Source organism: Carassius gibelio, chromosome B5 (genome assembly GCF_023724105.1).
Source record: "Carassius gibelio isolate Cgi1373 ecotype wild population from Czech Republic chromosome B5, carGib1.2-hapl.c, whole genome shotgun sequence".
Lineage (NCBI taxonomy): Eukaryota > Metazoa > Chordata > Actinopteri > Cypriniformes > Cyprinidae > Carassius > Carassius gibelio.
The window spans coordinates 23,024,859-23,049,694 of NC_068400.1; the positions used below are offsets into that span (position 1 = coordinate 23,024,859).

General features: G+C 35.7%; 2 protein-coding genes across 2 annotated transcripts in view; both read left to right on the top strand.

The window, feature by feature from the left end:
• The first annotated feature begins 721 nt into the window (after positions 1–721).
• LOC127958260 (aspartoacylase) lies at positions 722–14,955 on the top strand. Its single transcript, XM_052557065.1, has 6 exons — positions 722–1,240; positions 4,353–4,548; positions 5,108–5,201; positions 5,373–5,480; positions 8,891–9,000; positions 9,247–14,955. Exons 1-6 carry the CDS (start codon positions 999–1,001, stop codon positions 9,442–9,444), a joined length of 948 nt encoding a protein of 315 aa, XP_052413025.1. The 5' UTR covers positions 722–998; the 3' UTR covers positions 9,445–14,955.
• Positions 14,956–19,842: 4,887 nt separating this feature from the next.
• The window catches only part of LOC127957413 (active breakpoint cluster region-related protein), a 186,693-nt gene continuing 181,699 nt past the window's right edge, over positions 19,843–24,836 (top strand). The window contains exon 1 of the mRNA XM_052555941.1: positions 19,843–20,760. Coding sequence (XP_052411901.1) covers positions 20,070–20,760 — 691 coding nt within the window. The 5' untranslated portion in view covers positions 19,843–20,069. The remainder of the gene's footprint in view (positions 20,761–24,836) is intronic.

The window sequence follows — 24,836 nt, forward strand, 5'->3', positions numbered from 1 at the left end:
TTTGTGTGTGTGTGTGTGAGATTTTATGTGTAGATTGTTTCATGTCTTTGAATTCATTTTGCTGGAAGTTGACCGATGTATCTATCTATCTATCTATCTATCTATCTATTGTTTCTTTAAAATAGAAATCATTGGGCACCAGAAAAGTTTGGTTACTAACATTCATCAGAATGACTTCTATTTCACCAAAGAAGGTAGGCCAAGATATACAGGTTTGGAACAACATATTACTTTCATCTTTATATTAACATTTCACAAAAACAGCACATTCATTCTTCGAATTTGAAATAATCCATGTCTATGAATTAGTGGTTGGAATAGTTGACTGATTTTTTTTCTTCCAAGGAATGTCATTATACTAGTCATTCAGTAATCGTTCACTAAAGCAACTAATTCAGAAAGTTTTTGGTTGAAGTTCTGTTTTTGTATTCTATTGTTTTTACTATTTTTTTCTGTTTAAGTTTGTTGAACTGATGTATATAAGCTAGATCACACTCATGAATTTCATAACTAATGATTATTTGTGTGATTTCATTTTTTAAGTCTTTTTTTTTATTATCGAAATCTATAGAAATACTTAGAATAATTTAAATCCCATAAACCAACTTCGATTTTGCAACGGGTAAATAAATAGTATTCTTTGTATTCTAATCACTAGATTTTTTTAAGTTGACCCACTATGTTTAGTTTGCATAGGTGCATAGGCCACCTGCTCGCGTTTATTATTTATTTCCCGCGTGTAATCTGTGACAATATGAACACAAACCAGTCCAACATCTAATCGCTGAATAAGCGACAGGGCGATTGTGAAACCCGACCCATGCGCGTTAAACGTAGGCTAGATGACACACAGACGCGTTTATGACCTGGGCTTAGCCTTCAAATAACCATTATATAACAGCAGTCACATCGCACCGGCGACTAGAAGAAACCGCAGTTGTGTGGAAACTTTGCGTTATCGTCTATCTTAAACCGCGCGCGTCCGTAACGCTGTCGCTATGAGTTCGCGAACTAATATTTCTTGTTTACAAGAAGCCGCGCGAGTGGCTATTTTTGGAGGCACGCATGGAAATGAGATGTCTGGCATAACGCTGGTAAATATGTGGATACAGAATTCAGCCGAAATCGAGAGAAACAGACTGGTGGTCAAGCCGTTCATAAGCAACCCTAGAGCAGTGGAGAAATGCTCCAGGTACATCGACACGGATCTGAACAGAGCCTTCACTCCTGAGACCCTCAGGTAAACAACACCTTTTCTGTACAAGTCCGGCTCGTTTGTTTATGCCTTGAATTTTAAATTGGAAACGGTTTCTTAAAAGAGCGCTGAAGCAAATGTCTCGCGCTTGTGTGTTGGAGGTGTTTATTGTTGTCATACATACGTCATGTCGACGTTTTTGGCCGATGTGTGTCTTGTGTTTTGCGTCTCGCGTCTTGTTTGAACGGTACGTCCTGTTATCACGTAGGGCTCAGTAACGCTTTCTTTGTAGACCGTAGAGAGAGAGAAAACAGTCCATTTCATGACACAATTTCACTGAATCGAGCGATAGTATATCAGTGAGCGAGCGGTCAGCTGATCCGAGCCGCTCATGTCAGGACTTGTTGAGAAACGTGAGTGAAGCGTGATTTGGGTCATGACAAGATCCTGCTATATTGCATTCTAGACAACACATACATTTTTTTTTACTAGGATAACTGTTGTAAAACTGACTATTTGAGGACACTTAATTATTTATATATGTGTTTGTAGAATGTCAGTTTTATAAAAAGCGACATTTTACTTTCAATATTGCCCACATTGATACTTTTTTAATTCTTTAATGCTTGAGTCTGCATAAGTCCACACATATTTTTTAATTCAACAGCTCCACTGATGTTAGTCGAAGAAAGATTTATTGAACATGTTGGCCTTTTGTGACAACATGCCCCATCACAATTAAGCAGCTTGTTATGGGCTTTCTGGTATATTTAACCAGTAAAACAACAAATATGAAGTTGGGAAGCCTAATGAAGTTCTAGGAGCTTTATTTTTCAGTTCCCCCTTGCTTTGTGTGCATGCTTGTATGCATCGCTTTGCTTTTTTTTATTCCTGCTGGTGACAAAGTGTGTAATTTTGTCAATGTTCTGAAACAGGAATATTTCTGGAACATTTTTTCAAAGGAGTTTAAAATCGAAACAGAAATTTGTTTTAAAAAAAGTATTAAAGAAAATAAGTTATTATTTGTGTAATAGTGTAATCTTTTATCCCAGGGGCGTAGCCATCTTTTCAGAAGTGAGGGGGGCAGAAATATATATATATACATTTCTGTAATCTACCAATCAACAGTTTTTGCACTGTAAGATATTAGGTTTTTAAAGAAGTCTCTTCTGCTCACCAAGCCTGCATTTATTTGATTCAAAGTACAGCAAAAACAGTAATATTGTGAAATATTTTTATATTTATAATAACTTTTTTTCCCTATTTTAATATATTTTAAAATTTAATTTATTCATGTGATCAAAGTTGTATTTTCAGCATTTTTACTCCAGTCTTCATTGTCACATCCTTCATAAATCATAATATGCTGATTTGCTGATTATAAATATTTAAAAAAAAAAAATGAATTTTTTTTTTCAGTATTCTTTGATAAATATAAGGAACCAAAGATCAGCATTTATGTGAAATAAAAAGCTTTTGCAACATAATACACTATATCATTCAAAAGCTTAGAGTCAATATATAATTTTTGTTTTTGGAAAAAAAATTATAGAAATTAACACATATTTAGCAAGGACTCTTTTGTGGGTTCGAGTCTCAGGCCAGCAACACCACTGCTCCCCGGGCACCACAGCATAAATGATGACCACTCCGGGTGGGTGTTCAATGTGCGTGCACTTTTGATTGGTTAAATGCAGAGCATGAATTCTGAGTATTGGCTGTATGTCACTTCACTTCATTTTTAATTGATCAAAAGTGATGATAAAGTAATAATTTTTCAAAAGACTTCTTTTTCAAATTAAATTCTGTTCTTCTGAACTTTCTATTGATCAAAGAAACCTGAAAAAAATATATACTCCGCTGGTTTCAACATTATCATAATGTGTTTTTTTTTTGTTTTTTTTGAGAAGCAAATCAGAATATCAGAATTATTTCTGTAGGATCGTGTGACTGGAGTAATGATACTAAAAATTCAGCTTTGAAATCTCAATAAATTACATCTTGAAATATATCCAAATAGAAAACAGTTAATTTAAATAGGTTACTAAAGATATTTCACAATTATTATGTTTTGATTTACTTTGGACCAACTAAATGCAGGCTTGGTGAACAGAAGAGACTTATTTAAAAAATATTAACAAGCTTACTGTTCAAAAACTTCTGACTGGTAGTGGATACTATAGGCAACTTTAATTTTTCTCAAATTTCTAGCTTTTAAATGGCTTAGAAATCTATAACTGCTGGACAATAACAAATAATAATGATTTGTTTATATACTACAAACATTTTTTTTATCACATAATAAGGCAGAATAGTTTATATTCTGTAATAAATGCTATGTCAATTGGCACTAAATTGTTCATACTTTATTTATCACCTACTGGAGATTACTTGAAAAACCATATATTGTTGCAATCTTATGTTGAATGTCTTCGTGTTTGCAAATGTTTCTGGGCTTTTTCTCTGTGTAAAAACTGCTTTCATACAGCGATAGCTGGACGCTTTTGCCCATATTAGGATCTTCCTGAAATGGCTTTCTGCGCGAGCGACCTCTGGCTTCGAGTATGAATGAAACGCACACTGCCGGCCGGAGTGTTTGCGCTCTGTGATGTTCATCTCGCTGTATTCTGGGTCCGAATTAAATATCAAATCATATGCAGACTATCTCGTCTCTTTGAGTTTAAATCTATATTTATTCACACCAGCTCTTGAAAACCTCTATGAGAAAAACTTGACCGAAATAGTGCGGTAAACGAATTTCCATGATATTAAAGGGGGGGGGTGCACGTCCCCCGCGTCCCCCACGTAATCTACGCCCCTGTTTTATCCACTGCTCTGTTAAAAGAGTTAATGATACTCCTGCCCCTAACCGCTATTCAAGGGAATTTTAAAACCAGTCCCTGCATACTATTTACCTTTAGGACAAATGTTTCAAGATCTTGGGTAGCTTTGAACTTCTAGTGTCTTATATTTTACTGGTGCATGTTTATTGAAGTCACTAATTGTGGAATTGAAACTACTTAAACATGCTTCAAAACATATTTTCTGTTTATGTTTTGTATAGAACATTAAATGTTTTGTTAATTGATAATTTTATGTCATGTCTTATTTCTGATTATTTTATTGTTAATATTGGTAAGAATCTTTCCAAACCCAGTGCTCCAGATGTTGAAGGTCTACCATATGAAGTCCAGAGGGCCAAGGAAATCAATCAGATGTTCGGACCCAAAGGAAGCTCAGATGCATATGATGTCATCTTTGACCTTCACAACACCACCTCAAACATGGGCTCCACCCTCATCCTGGAAAGCTCAACAGACCTCTTCAACCTTCAGATGGTGCATTATATTAAAGTAAGAGGCTAGCTCCAATTATATTGTACAGTGTTATTAAAATAATTATTACCCTCTGCACCTACACTACTGTTCAAAATATGAAATTTTTTTCTTTTTCTTTTTTACACTTTTATTCAGCAAGGACACATTAAGCTAGTCAAACTTGACAGACATTTATGATTTATTTTAAATCCATTTCTATTCATCAAACAATACTGAAAAATCAACATGGACCGTAATAAGAAATGTTTCTTGAGCACCAAATCATTATATTCATAATGCATTCTGAAGGACCATGTGACACTAGAAGACTAAAGTAATGAATGCTGAAAATTCAGCATTGCATCAAAGGAATTAATTACATGTATAAAATATTAAAATGGAAAACAGTTGTTTTAAATTGTAGTAATACATCACAATATTACTGTTTTTCCTGTATTGTTCATCAAATAAATGTAGCCTTGGTGTGCATAAAAAAAAAATCTTACCAACAAAGATTTTGCTTAATGTCTTAAAATAAGTTAAAAAAAAAAAAAAAGGCATCTTTACACAAACACCTGTGCTCTTCCCCCTACAGAAAGCTTTGGCTCCCCACACCTGTGCAGTACTGTTAAACGAACACCCACAGCTGAAGTATTCAACCACACGCTCTGTGGCCAAACACCCTATTGGTGAGTAGCAAAGTCCTACCTAATGTTAAATCAAGTTTAATATTACCCCTGAAAGTCAGCCAGCTGCAAAAAAGTGGAATAACCAGGAACAATATGAAAGGTTCAGTGATTTCTGTGATGGGAATAGACCTCTGCGACCCAGTGACTAATATAGATGTGTTGGTGTTGCAGGTCTTGAGGTGGGCCCTCAGCCACAGGGTGTTTTGAGGAGCAATGTATTCGAATCCATGCGGACGATACTGAAGCATGCGCTGGACTTCATCCAGCTCTTCAATAGCGGTGAGGTTAAGCAGAGAACAGCAAGCTTTACTGCATTGAACCTGGAATGTGTTTCAATAAAGGGATTTTAAAGTCAACTAAGGTGGCCCCAATAGGATTAGTTTCTAGATTTCTTATAAAATAGGATTCTTTTCTAATATAAACCATTAGTAATCATGTGTGATAGTATTGATAGTGACGGTATGAAACCGTAATGTTGTGTTTTTCAGATTTCGATGTGAAATAATGCTATTTGAATGATGATTTATTGTTAATGCTTCATGTTTACGTAACTTTCTCTCCACTGTGGCCATCTGTTTCTCTGCCAGGAGACTGTGTGACATTTCAAGACAAACGGTTATGCTATATATAAACACACTTAGACACACACTCACTGCCCAAAAGTTTGGGGTCTGTAAGAAAAAGCTTTTGAAAGAAGTCTTTAGTGCTCTCTCAGGCTGCATTTATTTTGATAAACACTACAGTAAAATTATGGAAGCCTTTGTACCTCGAAAAAAGTAAAAAAAATAAATAAATAATTCTGACTTTATTCTTGCAACATCTCGCAGTTATTTTTTTCCCGCCAGGGAATAAAAAATAAATCCTAGTTTTTAATCTCACAATTCTGATTTGTTGTCCTAAGATTTGCAAGATTATATCTCAGAATTCAGACTTTTCTTCTTAGAATTACGAGTTTATATACTTTTTATGTTACTATTAAAAAAGAAAAGAAAATTGTGAAATAAGCAAGTACCTATTTTATTCTGTAGAGGAAACAGGCTTCCATGAAAACCAGCACAATTTTGAATATTACAATTTAAATAATGAGTTTATATATATATATATATATATATATATATATATATATATATATATATATATATATATATATATATATATATATAGATAGATAGATGCTAATATATAATAAAACAATAATATTGTGAATATTACAATTTAAAAAATAATGTATAATTCATTAAAAAAAAAGATAATTTATTCCTTTGATGTCTTCAGTGTCAGATTCCTACATTTCCTATACAATATGATTATTTTCTAATATAAGCTGATTGAAAATGTGCAGTGACAGTATGGATCCATAATGTTTTTCAGATATCACACAATTCACATTTTGAGTAGTTTTCAATAATGCATTTGAATAATGTGTTGCTCATATTGTTTATAGATGCTTCATGTGTACATAACTACCTTTCCCCCGTGGTCATGTGTTCCTCAGCCAGGCTTGTGTGTGGCATTTCAAGACAAACGGTTACGCTCTCAGGTCACTGAGTCAGCAAGCACTTATTTAAATATGAACTGTCCGACCTCGGCATTTCAGCCAGTTTGAAGAATAGACTTCTTCTTCAAGCATTTATCTTCCTCTTTTTTTTTTTTTTTCCTCCACTGTGGAAACATTTCAACAAGGTAGTCACGTGTACTTTCAGCCTGACATAGATACACATTTCCCCATCCTTCACACTAAGCAGGAACATGTTGAGCTGGGCAAGCGTTTTGCTGTTTTGTGACTTGAATACTTGTTTGCTATTTGGTTAGTTTCCACGTCATTAGTAGCTTGCTGGGTTTTGTAGTGTCATGCTGTGTAGAGGGGCTGCATTGTTGTGGATGAAAGCGTTTAGACGTGCTTTCCGTTTGCCAGCGTGGAACCATGTTTGGACCACATCAACTAAACAAGAGATCTGACATAATGGAAACTATTAATTCAAGGACTCAGGGATTTCCAACTGTTTTAAGAAGACATTTAATTTTACTCATATTACACTTTAAGGGATTTGGAACAGTTTTTTAATGCATATGTTCATCTTTTTATCACTTGTGTACATGGCTTGTCTCATATGCCCACAAAAGCTGCATTTATTTGATCAAAAATACAGTCTAAAGAGTAAATTTGTGAGCATTGCTTTTTAAAATATTTCTGTTTTAATATTAACATGTCAGTTGTGTGATTGCAAAGCTGAATTTTCAGCAGCCATTAACACGATCCTTTAGAAATCATTCTAATATAATTATTTTTTTATTATGATCTATTTTGTGCAGCTTTATAATTTAAATTGTAATGCATTTTTGCCAGAAATAAATATTTTTTAGCATTATAATTTATAAATGTCTGTCACTTTTGATCAATTTACATGTCCATGCTGAGCAAAAGTGTTTAAAAAAACATACTGAAGCCCAAACATTTGAACGGCAGCATATTATAAAATAATATAATTAATGGCTTGTATCACTATAAAAATAAACTGCCACATGGCAGGGTTCATATTTTAGCATTTTACCCTATGTTTGACAAAATGAAACCACTATACAAATGAAACAACATCAAAGATAAACTCATCAAAGAGTACATGTAAAGAAATAAATGCTCCTTCAGCATGTGTCTTTCTTGTAAGAACAGAGAGAAGCAGGCAAATAGCTCTGCTTGTTTACACAAATTTTGCTTTTATAAAATTTTTAGGCCAGCTTGATCCCACTCCCCGCTGAAGCAACCAAAGCTGAAAAAATACAGCATGACCTAAGCACAATAAACATGTTTCTAGATTTAACTATGTAATGCATCTCTAGATAAGCCACTGATTAATACTTAAAAGAATTGGTTGTCTAAAAAAGAAAATTAGCTGAAAATGAACTCATCCTCAGGCCGTCTGAGATGTAGTCAACACTGACAGTAGAACATAAAAATACAGATTAAATATATAATATACAAATATACAAATAAGGACATAAAAAAATAGATAGAGTAACATAAGGAACATGGCAGAGAGTGCAAACCAGTGAAATAAACAAACGGTGCAGATAAAGTGATGGATTGATTGATGATCAGTAGATGAGTTTGTGGATCCAGTGGATCATCTGCAGTGAATGGGTGCCGTCATAATGAGAGTCCAAACAGCTGATAATAACATCACAATATCCCACATGTAATCCTGTCACCTCTGGCCAAAATGCAAGCAAAAACAGATTTTTACATGAGAGGACAACATGGAATGAACTTTTTCATTAGAGGAAGCATTTTTATGGATTACTGACTCACATTTTCACAAGAAGCAAATGAAAACACCTTAATGATGGATATTTTTTATTTCAAATAAAATCATTTCAATAAATCTCTTCACATGTTGTTACCTGATGGACTGGAGTTGTGTGAATTACTTGTGGAACATTGTGATGTTTTTATCAGCTGTTTGATCTTTCATTCTGATGGCACCCATTCACTTCAGAGGATCCATTGGTGAGCAGGTTATGTAATGCTACATTTCTCCAAATCTGTTCAGATGAAATTTAAGTTTTTTTATTTTATTTCTGGTTAAACTATTCCTTTAACCGAAAAGGTTAAAATCTTGATTTTTCCTATTTCTTTCCCTTTTTTTTCTTCACCTATTTTTTTTTTTCCTTTTTTTTTTTTACTGCCATAGGTGTAGAGTTTCCTCCATGTACAGTGGATGTTTTCAGAGTCCAGGAGAGAATGGACTACCCCAGAGACACCAACGGCAACATCACAGCTATGGTGCATCCTCATCTACAGGTATTCTAAATGGACCATCGAGTAAATGCATAGAGAAGTGTGTTTCTTTTGAAAGGAAAGCATATACCCTCGAGCAACAAATAAAAGTGTTGCTCTTTATGACAGGGATGCAGGGAGCGGGAAGCACATGTATGAAAATGTGTCCTATGACTCAGATGTTTGCTGGGCTTGTTGTGACTCCCAGGCTTCACTTATTTTCCACAGTAATGGTCCTGTACCATTTCCTCTCTCTCTCTTTCTGTGTAGGACTGTGACTGGGAGCCTTTGAACCACGGTGACCCTATGTTCCTAACGTTCGATGGGAGAACAGTCCTTTATGAAGGTGCCAACACAGTGTACCCCACGTTTATTAATGAGGCTGCATATTATGAAAAACAGCAGGCCTTCATGACCACTTGTAGAGAAATACTAGCTGCTAACGCTATCAGAAAAGCATGCAAGTAATGCTTTCTCTTAACAGTCATTACGTATATATAGAATTAAAAAAAACTAATATATATATATATATATATATATATATATATATATATATATACACACACACATACATACATACATACATACATACAGGTGCTTGTCATAAAATTAGAATATCATCAAAAAGTTGATTTATTTCACTAATTCCATTCAAAAACTTGTATATTATATTCATTCCTTACACACAGACTCGTATATTTCAAATGTTTATTTCTTTTAATTTTGATGATTATAAATGAAACTTAAGGAGAAAAATCAAAACAAAAATCTCACTGGATTATTACAATTAATATATATATATTAGGGCTTTCAAAAATAGCGCGTTAACGACGTTAATTAGTTGTTTGTCGTTAATTATGTCAAATTTTTTAACACATTTCACGCATGCGCAGAATTATTCAGGTCAGGAAAGTCTCGTCGATCTCGGAATCCTCAAGATAGTAAAAAACAGTGGCGAGCGCCGCGACGAAAACACCGAAGAAGCTTAAGGTTTTACCCAAGTTTCTCTCAAATACATTCATGCCAAGCTAAATAAACAGAGACGACTTTTGTAGTTGATACGCTGGAGCTTCTTCCTGTTATAGCGTCCTGTGTTTCACACTGCGCATGCACAGAACGCCTACATGCAATGCAGCGAAAATTACAGCTGTTTGGAAAAGCATATGCATTTTTACATGGTTTTACTGGCACTTGAAGCCTTCAAAACGTGAAAATATCGATCCTAAAGTATTGTGGCAGAGCAAATGAACAACTCTCAAAAACAAGAGTGTGCAGAGGGCGCATGTTTGTTTTCATAGATATGTGGCTATATTTAACCACTGGTTCACCTAAAACTCTTACACTATCTGTAGTTAAATGGCATGGTTTGATATAGTGCTCAGGTAAATTTGATCTAAGTAAATGTTAAACTTTTGAAATTCAGAAAAAAAGAACCACATATTGATGAAAATTATGTATCTGTGTCCTGTTATTTATCTTTTGGTATGCATTTCAGAAAAAAAATGGTTAGGATTCAGGTGTAATTGCAAATAGTGATTAATCATGATTAATCCACTGAAAATTCTGATTAATTTGATTACAAATTTTAATCATTTGACAGCCCTAATATATACATATATATACAACCTAATATATATACATACACACACACACACACACACACATTGGTGTGAAAAAGTGTTGGCCCCCTTCCCGTTTTCTTATTTTTTTTGCATGTTTGTCACACTTACATTATTCAGATCATCAAACAAATTTAAATATTAGTCAAAGATAACACAAGTAAACACAACATGCAATTTTTAAATGAAGGTTTTTATTATTAAGGGAAAACAAAATCCAAAACTACATGGCCCTGTGTGAAGAAGTGTTTGCCCAGCAGTTAAACCTGTGGTTCATAACACCTGAGTTAAATTTCTCTAGCCACATCCAGGCCTGATTACTGCCACACCTGTTCGCAATCAAGAAATCTCTTAGATAGCACCTGCCTGACAAAGTGAAGTAGACCGCAGGAGCACAGCGACAACTCATCCAAATACTTTGTGGACTGACGAGACAAAAGTTGACCTTTTTGGAAGGTGTGTGTCCCATTACGTCTGACGTAAATGTAACACTGCATTTCAGAAAAAGAACATCGTACCAACAGTAAAATATGCTGGTGCTAGTCTGATGGTCTGAGGGTGTTTTGCTGCTTCAGGACTTGGAAGACTTGCTGTGATAAGTAGAATCATGAATTTTGCTGTTTACCAAAAAATCCTGAAGGAGAATGTCCAGCCATCTGTTCCTGACCTCAAGCTGAAGCGAACTCTGGTTCTGCAGCAGGAAAATGATCCAAAACACACCAGCAAGTCCACCTCTGAATGTCTGAAGAAAAACCAAATGAAGACTTTGGAGTTAAAGTCCTGACCTGAATCCTATTGAGATGTTGTTGCATGACATTAAAAAGGCAGTTCATGCTCGAAAACCCTCCAATGTGGCTGAATTGCAACAATTCTGCATAGATGAGTGGACCAAAATTCCTCCACAGCTCGGTAACAGACTCATTATAAATTATCGCAAATGCTTGATTGCAGTTGTTGCTGCTAAGGCCGGGTCCGATTTTGAGCCGAATTCTGACTCTTTTTCGGGTCGGGCCGAATTTCAGCATTTTCGTGCGTCGTTTGTTGTGCAGTGTTCGTGCAGTGTACAAGGGGAAACGAGAGGCGATAAGCCTCTCCCGACCGGCAATCGGTTGGTCGGATGGATTTCCATGGATTGACCATATTGGCCACGTCTTCCCAGCCACCTGCGTGTCTAGATACAGCGACGCCTTTTTTTTTTTTTTTTTGGACGTTTCAGCACACATAATTGCGCTTTGCGCATATCACCAAAGCAGTGCGTTTATCCCGGGAAAGCATGTTTATTCTGAAACAGCCACAAACATCCGGGTTCTGAGGGATCCTACGTGTTGATTCGGTTGATTCCTCACGTATAGTGTGAGCAGTCAAATCGTAACTCGGCAATCGGACCGTACAGTGAGCGCACAAAAATCGTGAGCTTTGGCTTTACATCGCATGCGATCTACCCGTACAGTGTGAGTTGGTACCTTGCCGAAATCGCACAGAAATCGCACAGTGTATGCCCGCCTTAAGGGTGCCCCAAGCAGTTATTAGATTTAGGGCGCAAGCACTTTTTCTACGGAAGTTCTAAGCGGCCATGCATTATAATTTTTTTTCCTTTTTGTTTTCTCGTTATAACGACTTATTTTTCTCGTTATCTCGACATAACGAAGTTCGTTTTCTCGTTATAACGACATAACGAAAGTTTGTTTTCTCGTTATAGACATGACAGTTTTACTGTTGCTATAGTAACGAACTCAACTTTGACAGGCATCTGATGGACAACCATGCAGGTGCTCTTACTGGAGCCTATATTTCAGCTAATTTAGCTTTGCCTAGGTAATAACGTCTACAATACTGTACATAAATAAAGGCTCATCAATCACCGTTGATTTTTCCAGAGACAGTACAAGGAACATTTTTTTTTTTGTAATTAACATGTTTAAATGGCAACACCGCGAAATTAGAGCTGCTTGGATTAAACTCACTTTTCATTTTCCCTTTATTTGAAATAAAATTATATATAATTTGTAATTTGTAGTAGTCATTATATGATGTGGCAGATATCATGTGTGTTACAAGCTTTGGTTTGAAAAGCGCGTCCATGTGTACGTGTAGTGTGTGTGTGTGTGTGTGTGTGTGTGTGTGTTTGTGTGTGTGTGTGTGTGTGTGTGTGTGTGTAGAAAAAAACGATTACAACATTATAGAACAAAACTGAATTAAATTAGCCTATGGATTTTACATATACATCACATTTCTCATCAATATGGTTAACAATAAAGATTAGTAATAAGGAAAAGAAGCACATCAGCCTACATCGTTAAATCCCGTCCTAGATAAACAGAATACAGTGATGTCAACCTTTGTTTTGATAAGCAGTTATTTTATGACACAGAACGCGTTGGTGAAACTCATGCATTTAGCAGGAACTTAATACACAAAATATTCATATTGATTCAAGCATTTATCATTTATGAATTAATTTAAATGTCAGTAATGAAGACTGCACAAATTATAGCGATCACAAGGAAGGTCCGCGTACAGTAAAGTGGATAGTGTACAACACCCCATCAGTTATATTCAGGTCTATAGTGCCACCTGCTGGCGCAGTTTTGTAACTTCTTAGAGAAAATTAAGTCGTTATAACGAGAAAACGAACTTTATGTCGAGAAAACGAACTTTGTTATGTCGAGAAAACGAACTTTGTTATGTCGAGAAAACAAGAAAATGAAGTCGTTATAACGAGAATACGAACTTCGTTATGTCGAGATAACGAGAAAATTAAGTCGTTATAACGAGAAAACAAGAAGAAAAAATATTATAATGCATGGCCGCTTAGAACTTCCGTATTTTTCACATAGGGCCATGTAATCTTTTTTATTCCCTTTTAATAATAAAAAACTTTATTGTTCACTTGTTCAATAAAAAGTTGTTCACTTGTTATCTTTTACTAATATTTAAATTAGTTTGATCTGAAACATTAAAGTGTGACAAACATGCTAAAAAAATAACAAATCAGGACAAACACTTTTTCACACCACTGTATATACAGAATATATATCATATTTCTGAAGGATCATGGAACACTGAAGACCAGAGTAAAAATTAGGATTTGACATCACCGGAACAAATTACTATATATAATCACTAAGTTATAAATATATATATTTGATTAAATATCTTTACTGTATTTTTGTCCCAAACCTTTGAATCAGTTGTGTGTGTGTGTGTACTTTCAATCTGCCCACTTAAAATTGTAAAAAAAGCTAATTTTAGTTTTTTATTTGAAATCTATATCTAAAATTAATATTGTTTTTTTACATTTTCTAACAGTTTGAGTCGTACAAATAAGAAATCCATTATTTAAGAATTTATATTGCTAGATTTTTTAAATACTATATAGGTCTACCTCTAGTGTATGTCTGTCTGCACGGTTCAGATCCTGATGAAATGCACAAGCTCAGGAACAGTCTTCACTGCCACACACTGTTGACTCAAATACTGACCTGAAACAGCCTTAAAACAACCACAAAATAACCTCTCAGCACTGTGCTTGTATGTCATGCATCATGGGAGATGAATCATCTGTCGAAATTCTCTGTATTTTGTGCTGTTTGTGATGCGAAAGTGTTGTAGACTAAGTCTTGGAGTTCTTGACTTTATCCTCATTTCAGTGGTGCAACCCAAATATTGCCTTAATTGAACAAATAGAAAGTAATTTTTGTCAGAAATGGTTACAAGAGCTCTTACAATAGGAAGATGCAGTAATATAAAACATGATTTGGTAAACTATATGGTGGACTTTGCTCAGCAGCGACTGAAAAGCTTTGGCAGAATTGTGACTTTAGAGAAATATGTGCGCATTTTCCACTCTGATTTTGTTTGGGGATGTAAATGGCTTGTGTAAACTGTTGAAAGGCCCATTACCGTGTGTTGTTTTTGAAATAGTGTGATGTTTTAAAATGTCATATCTATCTATGCAAGGAATAATATATTCTCTTTATGTGAACTGATGTTTTTTGTTAATTTCAAATTCAAGAAGAATATTGGTTCTTTTTAATGCATTTACCAATTATTCCATCAAGTTGATTACATACTGTGTTGTATGATGTCGTTAAGGTCCAGGTGGAATTGAGTATTGCTTGAAAAAGTTAAATGTTGTCAAAATGTGGATTTTAATGTACATTAATGTAATAGGCATTGTCACAATGTATTTGTATTACATGAAGTCTCATCAGTCTTAATTAAATGTATTAATATGGAGTAAATAATTTAATAATGTAAATGTATTATATAAACCATTTACGTAAAGCCACAAGATTTCTATTTTGTCTCATAAAGATCTTTTCAAAACAAACAATAAAAAAGTTGTTCATTAAATCTACTTTGCACTTTTTAATTCAACAGACCCTCTATTATAAAAACAGTTCACCTTAAAATGAAACATTAATTTACTCATTTACATTGTATACTGGTTTGGAATTACATCAAGGTGAATAAGTGAGTAATGTTTATTTCTATAGCACCTTTCAAGAGGAAGTGCTTTACATCAAAATTAAAAAATAGACATGACAATTAAAAGAACAGGTTATACAAAAGCAAGTTTGAACAAGTGAGTTTTCAGCTGCTTTTTAAAAAATGTCCACAGATCTCAGTTTCAGAGGAAGAGCTTTCCACAACTTGGGAGCAACTACTTCAAAGGCACTGGCTCCTTTTGTCCTCAATTTAAAAATGTGGAACAACTAGCAGGATCTGATTTGAGGACCTCCTATTTGTACTGGAGTTATAGGGTTGCAACGTCTCTTTTACATAAACAGGGGCCTCACCATACAATGCTCTAAAGACCATCACAATCATTTTTTAATTAATTCTAAATTTGACAGGCAGCCAATGTAAAGAAACTAAAGGTTTGGGTTATGTGAGATCTTTTTGATGACTTAGTTAAAAGCTTGGCAGCAGTATTTTGAACCACTTGTAAAAGTTTCAGGGATTAAGTTCTAGGACAAGTAATAAGAGAGTTACAATAATCAAGGTGGGAGGAAATAAATGCATGTATAATAATTTCACAACTGGCCTTCATTTTCTCAACTGATAAAAACAATTACGCAAATAATTCACGTTGATCAAGGCTGAAGGCTTGTCCCATATGAACAAATTACAAGGACCAAGACTTTCCATGGTTTTTGGGAGAACACCAGCAAGAGCCGAGATTTTTTCAGGATTTAACTGCAAGTAATTATTTGCCATCCGGACTTTAATAGAGTTTATTAAATTGAAAAGAGTAGACAATTTTATAATTTCGTGAGGCTTAAAAGAAATATATAGTTGAATATAATCTGCATAGCAATTATAGCAAATGCCTTCAAAATGACTTACCAGTTTCCCCAAAGGCAGAATATACAAAGCAAAAAACAATGGGACCAGAACAGAACCCTGGGGAACACCACAGGACACAGGTGCTGTTGATGAGGTATAATTTTGAACCCTTACTGAGAAAGTCCTGTCTGATAAGTATGATGGAAACCATTTCAAGGCTGTTCCAGAGATGCCAACCTGCTGTCTAAGCCTCTCAACTAATAAACAGTGATCAACTGTATGAAAAGCAGCAGGAAAATTCATTTTGAAAATTTGCTCTAAATGTACTTGCCATCATTTAAGTATCTACATCTAAGATGTAGATAAGTTGGTTTCTTCATTGGAACAGATTTGGAGAAATTTAGAATTACATCACTTGCTCACCAATGGATCCTCTGCAGTGAATGGGTGCCATCAGAATGAGTCCAACAGCTGATAAAAACATCACAAAAATCCACAATGAATTGACTCCAGTCCATAAACTCCAGTCATCTTGTGAAGCAAAAAGTTATGTGAATGTAAGAAACAAATTCATCATCATAAAGGCATTTTACTGTCACTTCTAGCCAAAATACCTGTCAATAATCCATAATATTCCTTCCACTTCCTTCTCTTAGATCAAAATCCACCAACATATTTGTTTTGGACTGGGTTTGGACTGCTTGACCTGTGCAGATTTCTCTCCTGAATCAGACGAGACATCTTTTTCACTGAAGAAAGTATAATGGATAGAAGGTGGTTTAAAGTTAATTGATGGACTGGAGTTGTGTGGATTACTTATTTTGTTACAATCAAGATTTTGGACTCATTCTGACGGCACCCATTTACTGCAGAGGATCCATTGACGACCAAGTTATGTAATACTAAATTTCTCCCAATCTGTTATGATCCAAATCTTGCATGGCCTGAGGGATGGCCTGTTCATTTTGAGGCAAACTATTCCTTTAAGATCCTAGGTTACATGTTTGGTTGTACAGATTGACCACTAGAGGGCAGCACTTCATCATTGAGAAAATAACTTCCTTTTCTCGCAAGATGTGATTCCAAGATGTTAAAAAGTACTGTTGTACTTGCAACTTGCAGTACTTGGATCCATGAATTCCCAAATCCCAAAACTGGATTTGGGTATCTTTAGCCACATTTTCTTTAATCAGCAAAATATATGTTTTCATTAGTGAACAAATGCCACATAGTGAATTTTCCCCTCATACTACTAATTGTAAATGATCTGTGGGATGGGCTAATATGCATACTAACATGAAATGGGCATCTAAATATTTGTTAGATCATCATCATCTAGTTGATTCATTGTCATTTGTGTCTTACACACAGATGGTAAAATGTGGTGCATCATGCATGTCACTGTGTCCCTCCTTTTTTATAAATCCATTTCATCAGTTTGATAGAAAGTGTGGAGTGATTTTAATGTGTGAATCACCATGGTAACTAACCAAGTTATGTATCATCCATTTACAAGTCACTGCTGATCGGTAAAAGTTTAATATGCTTTTAGTAAAAATGACCTTGGAGTTCTGAGTTCAGAGTCCAAAAAAGGAACAAAGCCTTCCAAAGGTTTCTTTATTTGCCAAATTAAAGATTTTGTACTGAACTTCCATCGAATAATGGTAAGAGCTACTCAAGCAAGCTTGAATTTACAGGAAGACTTTCTCTCTTTGGCCGCTATTCAAACAGGAGTTAAATGCATTGATGCATATCAAATAAAGGATGACCTAATCGGGTATTTAGTTTCTGACACATGCCAGTTTTAAAATGGCTCTACACCCGGTGGCTTTGGCACGACTACAATAATTGGTGAATAATTGTTAGGTATGCTAAGAATTCTACTAGATCAGGTTAGATTTTTACACCCTTCTAAGGGTTGATGCAGACTTAGTGTTCTGAGATGAGACGAGCCCTCTGCCTTTCAGAGGTATGACTGCATTAGCTTCAGTGAATGCGCTCATCTCCTGTTTCTCATGTAACAGAGCATGCTTCCTCTTTCCTCCCCCAACTACCTCATAATTACCATCTTACACATAGTTTTATCCATGTACAAGGAAATCAAGTAATTTTCCTTTTTTTTAGTCTTTGTTTTCTTTTCTTTTCTGAAAATCTAATTTCCTTCACCAATTTATACATGAAATTAAACATTTTGACAATATTTATTTGTGTTATTTTTGTGTCATTGAGATACTATTATGGTTTTTCTAATATTTTGAATCGATTTCTTTTTCTTAAATTGTTTTATTTTGGTTTTTTTTATAAAGGTGATTATAATTTTAACGTTTATCATTGACGTTTCAGTATTATTTGTATGTTTTGTCTTCTACTGTTGTTAATGTCTATATATTTTTCTTTTTATTTCAGTTTTAGTTTAATAAAACTAAAAGAAAACAAATGTTGCTTTGACAACTACGTGAAGTTTTAAGTTTAAGTCTATTTCAGTTAAGATTTTTTTTTCTTAATTTTAGCTTCAGTTTAATTATAATAATCCTGTTTCACTGCCCCTTACATAGTTCCAAATCCACAGAAGACAATTATTTGTTTATTTATTCCATCCAATGAATTCAAAGTCATTGTATTTGGACCCCATTTGGATTCATTTGGATTTGGACCCCACTGACTTTCATTTTAAGGACTAAACAGTTGAAACATACAGTTTTAAATAGGGTGAGTAAACTATGTCAGAGTTTTCAAGGTGAGTTTGTTTTTGTTTTTTGGGTGAACTACCCCATTAAACCCTCTGTACATTTTTTAACATGTTAAAATAAATATAGTTATTTAGTGCTAAACTACTGAATGTCCCACACAAATACATATTACAAGGGCTTAGGTTGAACATGGGATCAAAGGATGCAAAATGTCATGAATTATTAATATGTAGTCTAGCTGAAACTACATTTGTATGTCCAGTGCTAATGCATAAGCACAAATATTAAAACCCTTGTGAGGGCTTTGTTTGATTATGCGCTGAGAGGCTGCAGAAATGAAAACAATAGTTATTTTTATAAAGAAAGAAAAAATGTAGCATTTGTAACATCTCAAGCTCCTAAAGACTTTCTAAAGTGGATGGATCCATGCAGAAGACCCCTCTCCCCCCTCTCATCTCTGATGTGACATGTGGCTATCAGACACACATCTCTCATCTTCAGTTTCTCATAGAACTGCTGGAACTTGGCCATTCCCATTCTCCAGTGACACGATGATACCCATATCAAATTTGTCCCGCACGTCTCTGCTAATGGTACTGACATCGAGGTGAGAAGGGGGATCTGAATGAAGAATAGGCCCTGCAGCTCTGAACAGAAAATGGATTGTGAATTAGACTTAACTGGGAGATAAAAATCTGACCTCAAATGTACTGGAGGAAAAAAAAAATCATTTTGCAAAAATGAACAGATGCAGATGCAAAAAAGTATAAAACCCATATTATTCAGGAAATACAAAGATTTTGTATGCCTTTACCTTTTTTACTAAACATTTACTCGTCATTTCTGTTGCTCAATCTTGATGCATTTATATTTAATATGAAATATTGTAATACAATACATTATCATTAAATATTGGTAAATGATTATTGTTACTTTTATTTATTTTTTTTATAAGTGTTTGCTTATATTTGGATGAATTATGTACTTTATATGTTATTATGATGCTTGATTAACTATTGTTATTTTCATTTTAAAAAAAGTTTTCTAGTATTTACTCGACCTTTTTAAAAAATCTATTTAGGCCCATTTATTTATTTTTCTATCAGTTTAACTATTAACTACATTGTAACTATTACTTTTTTATTACTCATTTGAATTTGATTTAAATTTGGGAGTATATTTATTTGTTAACCTGAGCTGCGTGTTTACTGAACAGGTGGTGCTTCAATGGTGTGTTTAAAAGCAACCTCAGGCTGGGATTTTGCGCGTCTAGAGGCAAACGGCTAAACGATCTGATTGGCTCCGTCTCCAGCTGACGTCACGACTTTCCAATGTAGCGGAAGCTGAAAGTTTTTTTTTTCAGTTGTAAACTGATATGTGATGTGTGAGTGTGAGATGATAAAAAAGAGCAGTCGCTATTTAACAACAGGCGTTTGAGACAGTGAAGCCAAGTCGTTTTAGCAGGAACGAGACATATTCAAGGACTTTGAGAATGTGGGAACAGGCGGAATTTGAGAAGCACTGGAGGAATGAGTTTCCCTACGGCGAAGCGCCCGTGATGAACCTCAGCTCGGTGGAGGACATCGAGGCAGAGCTGAAGAGATGCAAAGCCAATCTGAAGGTGCTACAGCAGGCTCTCACGGAGGAGAAGTTCAAGGTGATCTACCTGCAGACCACCATCGCGCAGAAGAAGAAAACTTGTGACTTTGAAAGTCGGTCTAACAAGACAGATTCAAAGAAGGCCAGTCCTTGCGAATCAGACAGCAAAGGCGGGGACATAACGTTACTCCGGGGCATCAAGACAGGGAAACCCATCCTCGTCCTTCCTCGGAAGAAGCCCGATATTCCGCGAGACCTCTCCGCGGCGCGCGACATCTCTCGGTGCGTTGCCGAGCAACGGATAAACGAGCAAGACAGTGACCACGAGTTTGAAGACGAGGAGCTCAACGAAAACTTTCTGCGAAAAAACATCCTCAACCCAAAGGTTAACGTCCATGACAGTCAGCGGCTGAATCCTCGCGTCCGCTCAAGTCGAGAGCTGGACTCGGATGATGGCAGACTGTCTCCTTGCCTCGCGCTCCGCGGCTCTCGAGGGTCTCGCGGCTCTCACGGGTCTCACGGGTCTGGACGCAGCACACCTGACGGATACCTGAGCTCCGAACACGACGACTCCTCCTCTGCAGGTAACACAGACTTAACAACACAAAACTCCTACCATACCAGTTTATCACATTTCTTTATCATCGGCTGCCACTGTTTATCAATGATCAAATAGGCAATTATGCGTATGTCGTCACATGTCAGTCGAAACATGCATTTTGGGAATGTGTGTCACAGGACGTTGCATACTCAAAAATGAAAATGTACTGAAAATAAACTCACTCGCAGGCCATCCAAGATGTAGACGAGTTTGTTTCTTGCATTTTAATATTTGAATATATTGAAAATGATATAAAAGTTCTGAGATTGATAGCTTACAATAGCCTCAATAAATAAAAATTGTAAAGCAATTTATTTTTCTTTTGCTTGTGGGGGAGGTCTTTTTCTAGTGAGCACATTGGGAGGATCTTTGTTGCTCCATTCTACTCATTTATGATCCAATCCAGCTTTCAGTCAGTGTGCAGCTTGTTGACAAACTATGATGCTCATGATTTATTTAGAAGTTCTGTTGGTTGGTGGTTGGTTACTCCACATTTATTTGACAAAAATGCATGTACAATCAAATAAGTATTTGGATTCTTCATGGTTGTCAGACAGATCTTTTTCATATGATAAATTATACCTATGGTAAACTTGCGGAGAACTGACTTCATCCACTAAAAATCATGTTGGGTTTAATGCTTGATTGTCATTTGTGGTCCATATACTGTCAACTGCAGTGCACACGTCTTTCTCTTCTGACAGTTTTATCAGTTAAAGGCAGAATGAATGAAAGCGTCAGAAGAACTTGTGTAATTATTTCAAAATATGATGAGCCGTGTGTCCATAATTTGAACTCACAACACCTCTGTAACATAGATATGAGTTTTATCTGATCTGACACTCTTTAAAAAACCTCTGCAATGACACTAAAACAGGAAAGAGGAAAAGGCACCAGATCTGATGGAACCGTACGTGTTTTGCTCCATGAGACATAATCACATGTTGCTACTGTCTTTGACCCATCTGCGTAAAAGATTATGCATCACTTTTATGCTAATCAAAGGCCAGCTCCCAACCCCAAACTTTATATTTACTTTAAAATTGTGCTAAGGCAACATTATGTACATCATGCTAGACTGTGTATTTGTTAGTTTAGGGAAGTATATTTGAGCAGTGCTGTGACTCAGGACAAATATTACAAAACATTTGATGTTGTGCTGGTTGTTCATTGAGGAAACATCCTTAAAATTAAACCTGTAAAAAATGCAGTCTTATTGCCTGCACAGCCTTTGTCAACAACAAAAATCTTTGTATTTATTTAGCAATTGCATTGGGAATATTTTCCCCAACCCTTTTCTGCATCATACGCTACTGTGTTTGAGTTTTCATTTTTAAGTGGACCGATAAGAAGTATCCAAGCAAACAGTTTAGTTTCGTAGTATTGTTGAGATGTTCCATTGTGGTACAATGAAAAAATAACAGCTTCATGTCTATTTAGTGTCACTTCACTCATCTGGACTGTCAGTGAAGTTAGCATGCACATTACTTGCTCTATTAGACTTCGTCTGTGACTGATCCGGTTCATTTAATATGGGATAATCAGGGATTGGGCTTGATTGTGCTGCAGTGGGTTGGAAGGCAAAGAACATCTGGGCCTCTGGAGGGGATGAGTGGGTGTTAGTGTGAGAGAGAGAGAGAGAGAGAGAGAGAGAGTGGTGAATATAAACGCTAATCAAGTATTAGAGAACCACTGACCATATCCATATCATGTTCATTTCCATCAAGGGCACAAGTTTGGTTTTAAAATGAGATGAGACTTTATAAAGTGCAGTGATGATAATGGATGATGTTCATACACAGTACGAATGGGCTTGTCTAGCTGGTTGTTTGTTCTGGTTTAGAAACTGTATATATTTAGTCTATATTTCTGTAAATTTGTATGTATATTGTGTATACATGTATATTTTTCTACATATTTTTTAACAACCTGAACTTACCTTGCCATAAAAGTCGAAATTATCTAATATTTTAAGATGATCTTGATGCACATGATAAGCTGATGTGTCGGGTTACCACATGACTTTACTGGTTGCACCAAATGACAGATTTAATGAGCAGGGAAGCAGTAGTCTTTTTTTTTTTTGAGAAGAGATCTAGGGGGGACAAAATAATGATAATTTGGCCATGTTGCGTATTTTGAATTTTCTAATTCTCTTTACACAGCAGTGGTTCTTATATTGTGAATCTTAAAATATCATCTAGATCCAATGTTGACCATGTGAAAATCATGGCTTCAGCCACTAAAATTTAGTGATGCTGAAATACCTTTGATACTGATGTCTCTGCACAACACTATGAAACAGTTTGAGTTTATAATTGGGCTGAGTCTGACTGCCAAAGTTGATTAAGCGCATCTTCTGACCTAATTATCAGTCAGTTTTCTGAAGTCTTGAAGGCTTTGAAAAGCCTCTGTGTAGTTTCAGTTTTAAATCAGATTAGATTCATTCTATGTAGTTTTTATGTCTCAAGTATAATAGTAACAGTAATAAGTAATAACAGTAATAGTTTCAATTTGTTTTATGGTAATTCACAAATTATCTCAAATGTACGGGGGCCGAGAGAGCTCAACACGCTGCAACTTAAGAAAACACATGCAAATTGAAAAAACACCAGCAAATGAAGAAAACATCTTCATCAGTTTGACAACACAAGTGTTGCAAATCCTTCACAACACATGCATATAACGAAACTCGCTGCAAATCATCACAACACATGCATATAACGAAACGCGCTTCAAATCATCACAACACATGCATATAACGAAACGCGCTTCAAATCATCACAACACATGCATATAACGAAACGCGCTGCAAATCATCACAACCCATGCATATAACGAAACGCGCTGCAAATCCTTCACAACACATGCATATAACAAAACGCGCTGCAAATCCTTCACAACACATGCATATAACAAAACGCACTGCAAATCATCACAACACATGCATATAAACAACGCACTGCAAATCATCACAATCAATGCATATAACGAAACGCGCTGCAAATCATCACAATCAATGCATATAACGAAACGCGCTGCAAATCATCACAATCAATGCATATAACGAAACGCGCTGCAAATCATCACAACCCATGCATATAACAAAACGCGCTGCAAATCCTTCACAACACATGCATATAACAAAACGCACTGCAAATCATCACAACACATGCATATAAACAACGCACTGCAAATCATCACAATCAATGCATATAACGAAACGCGCTGCAAATCATCACAATCAATGCATATAACGAAACGCGCTGCAAATCATCACAACCCATGCATATAACAAAACGCACTGCAAATCATCACAACACATGCATATAAACAACGCACTGCAAATCATCACAATCAATGCATATAACGAAACGCGCTGCAAATCATCACAATCAATGCATATAACGAAACGCGCTGCAAATCATCACAACCCATGCATATAACGAAACGCGCTGCAAATCATCACAACCCATGCATATAACGAAACGCGCTGCAAATCCTTCACAACACATGCATATAACGAAACGCGCGGCAAATCATCACAATCAATGCATATAACGAAACGCGCTGCAAATCATCACAACACATGCATATAACGAAACGCGCTGCAAATCATCACAACCCATGCATATAACGAAACGCGCTGCAAATCCTTCACAACACATGCATATAACGAAACGCGCGGCAAATCATCACAATCAATGCATATAACGAAACGCGCTGCAAATCATCACAACACATGCATATAACGAAACGCGCTGCAAATCATCACAACCCATGCATATGACGAAACGCGCTGCAAATCCTTCACAACACATGCATATAACAAAACGCGCTGCAAATCCTTCACAACACATGCATATAACAAAACGCGCTGCAAATCCTTCACAACACATGCATATAAACAATGCACTGCAAATCATCACAATCAATGCATATAATGAAACGCGCTGCAAATCATCACAACCCATGCATATAACGAAACGCGCTGCAAATCATCACAACCCATGCATATAACGAAACGCGCTGCAAATCCTTCACAACACATGCATATAA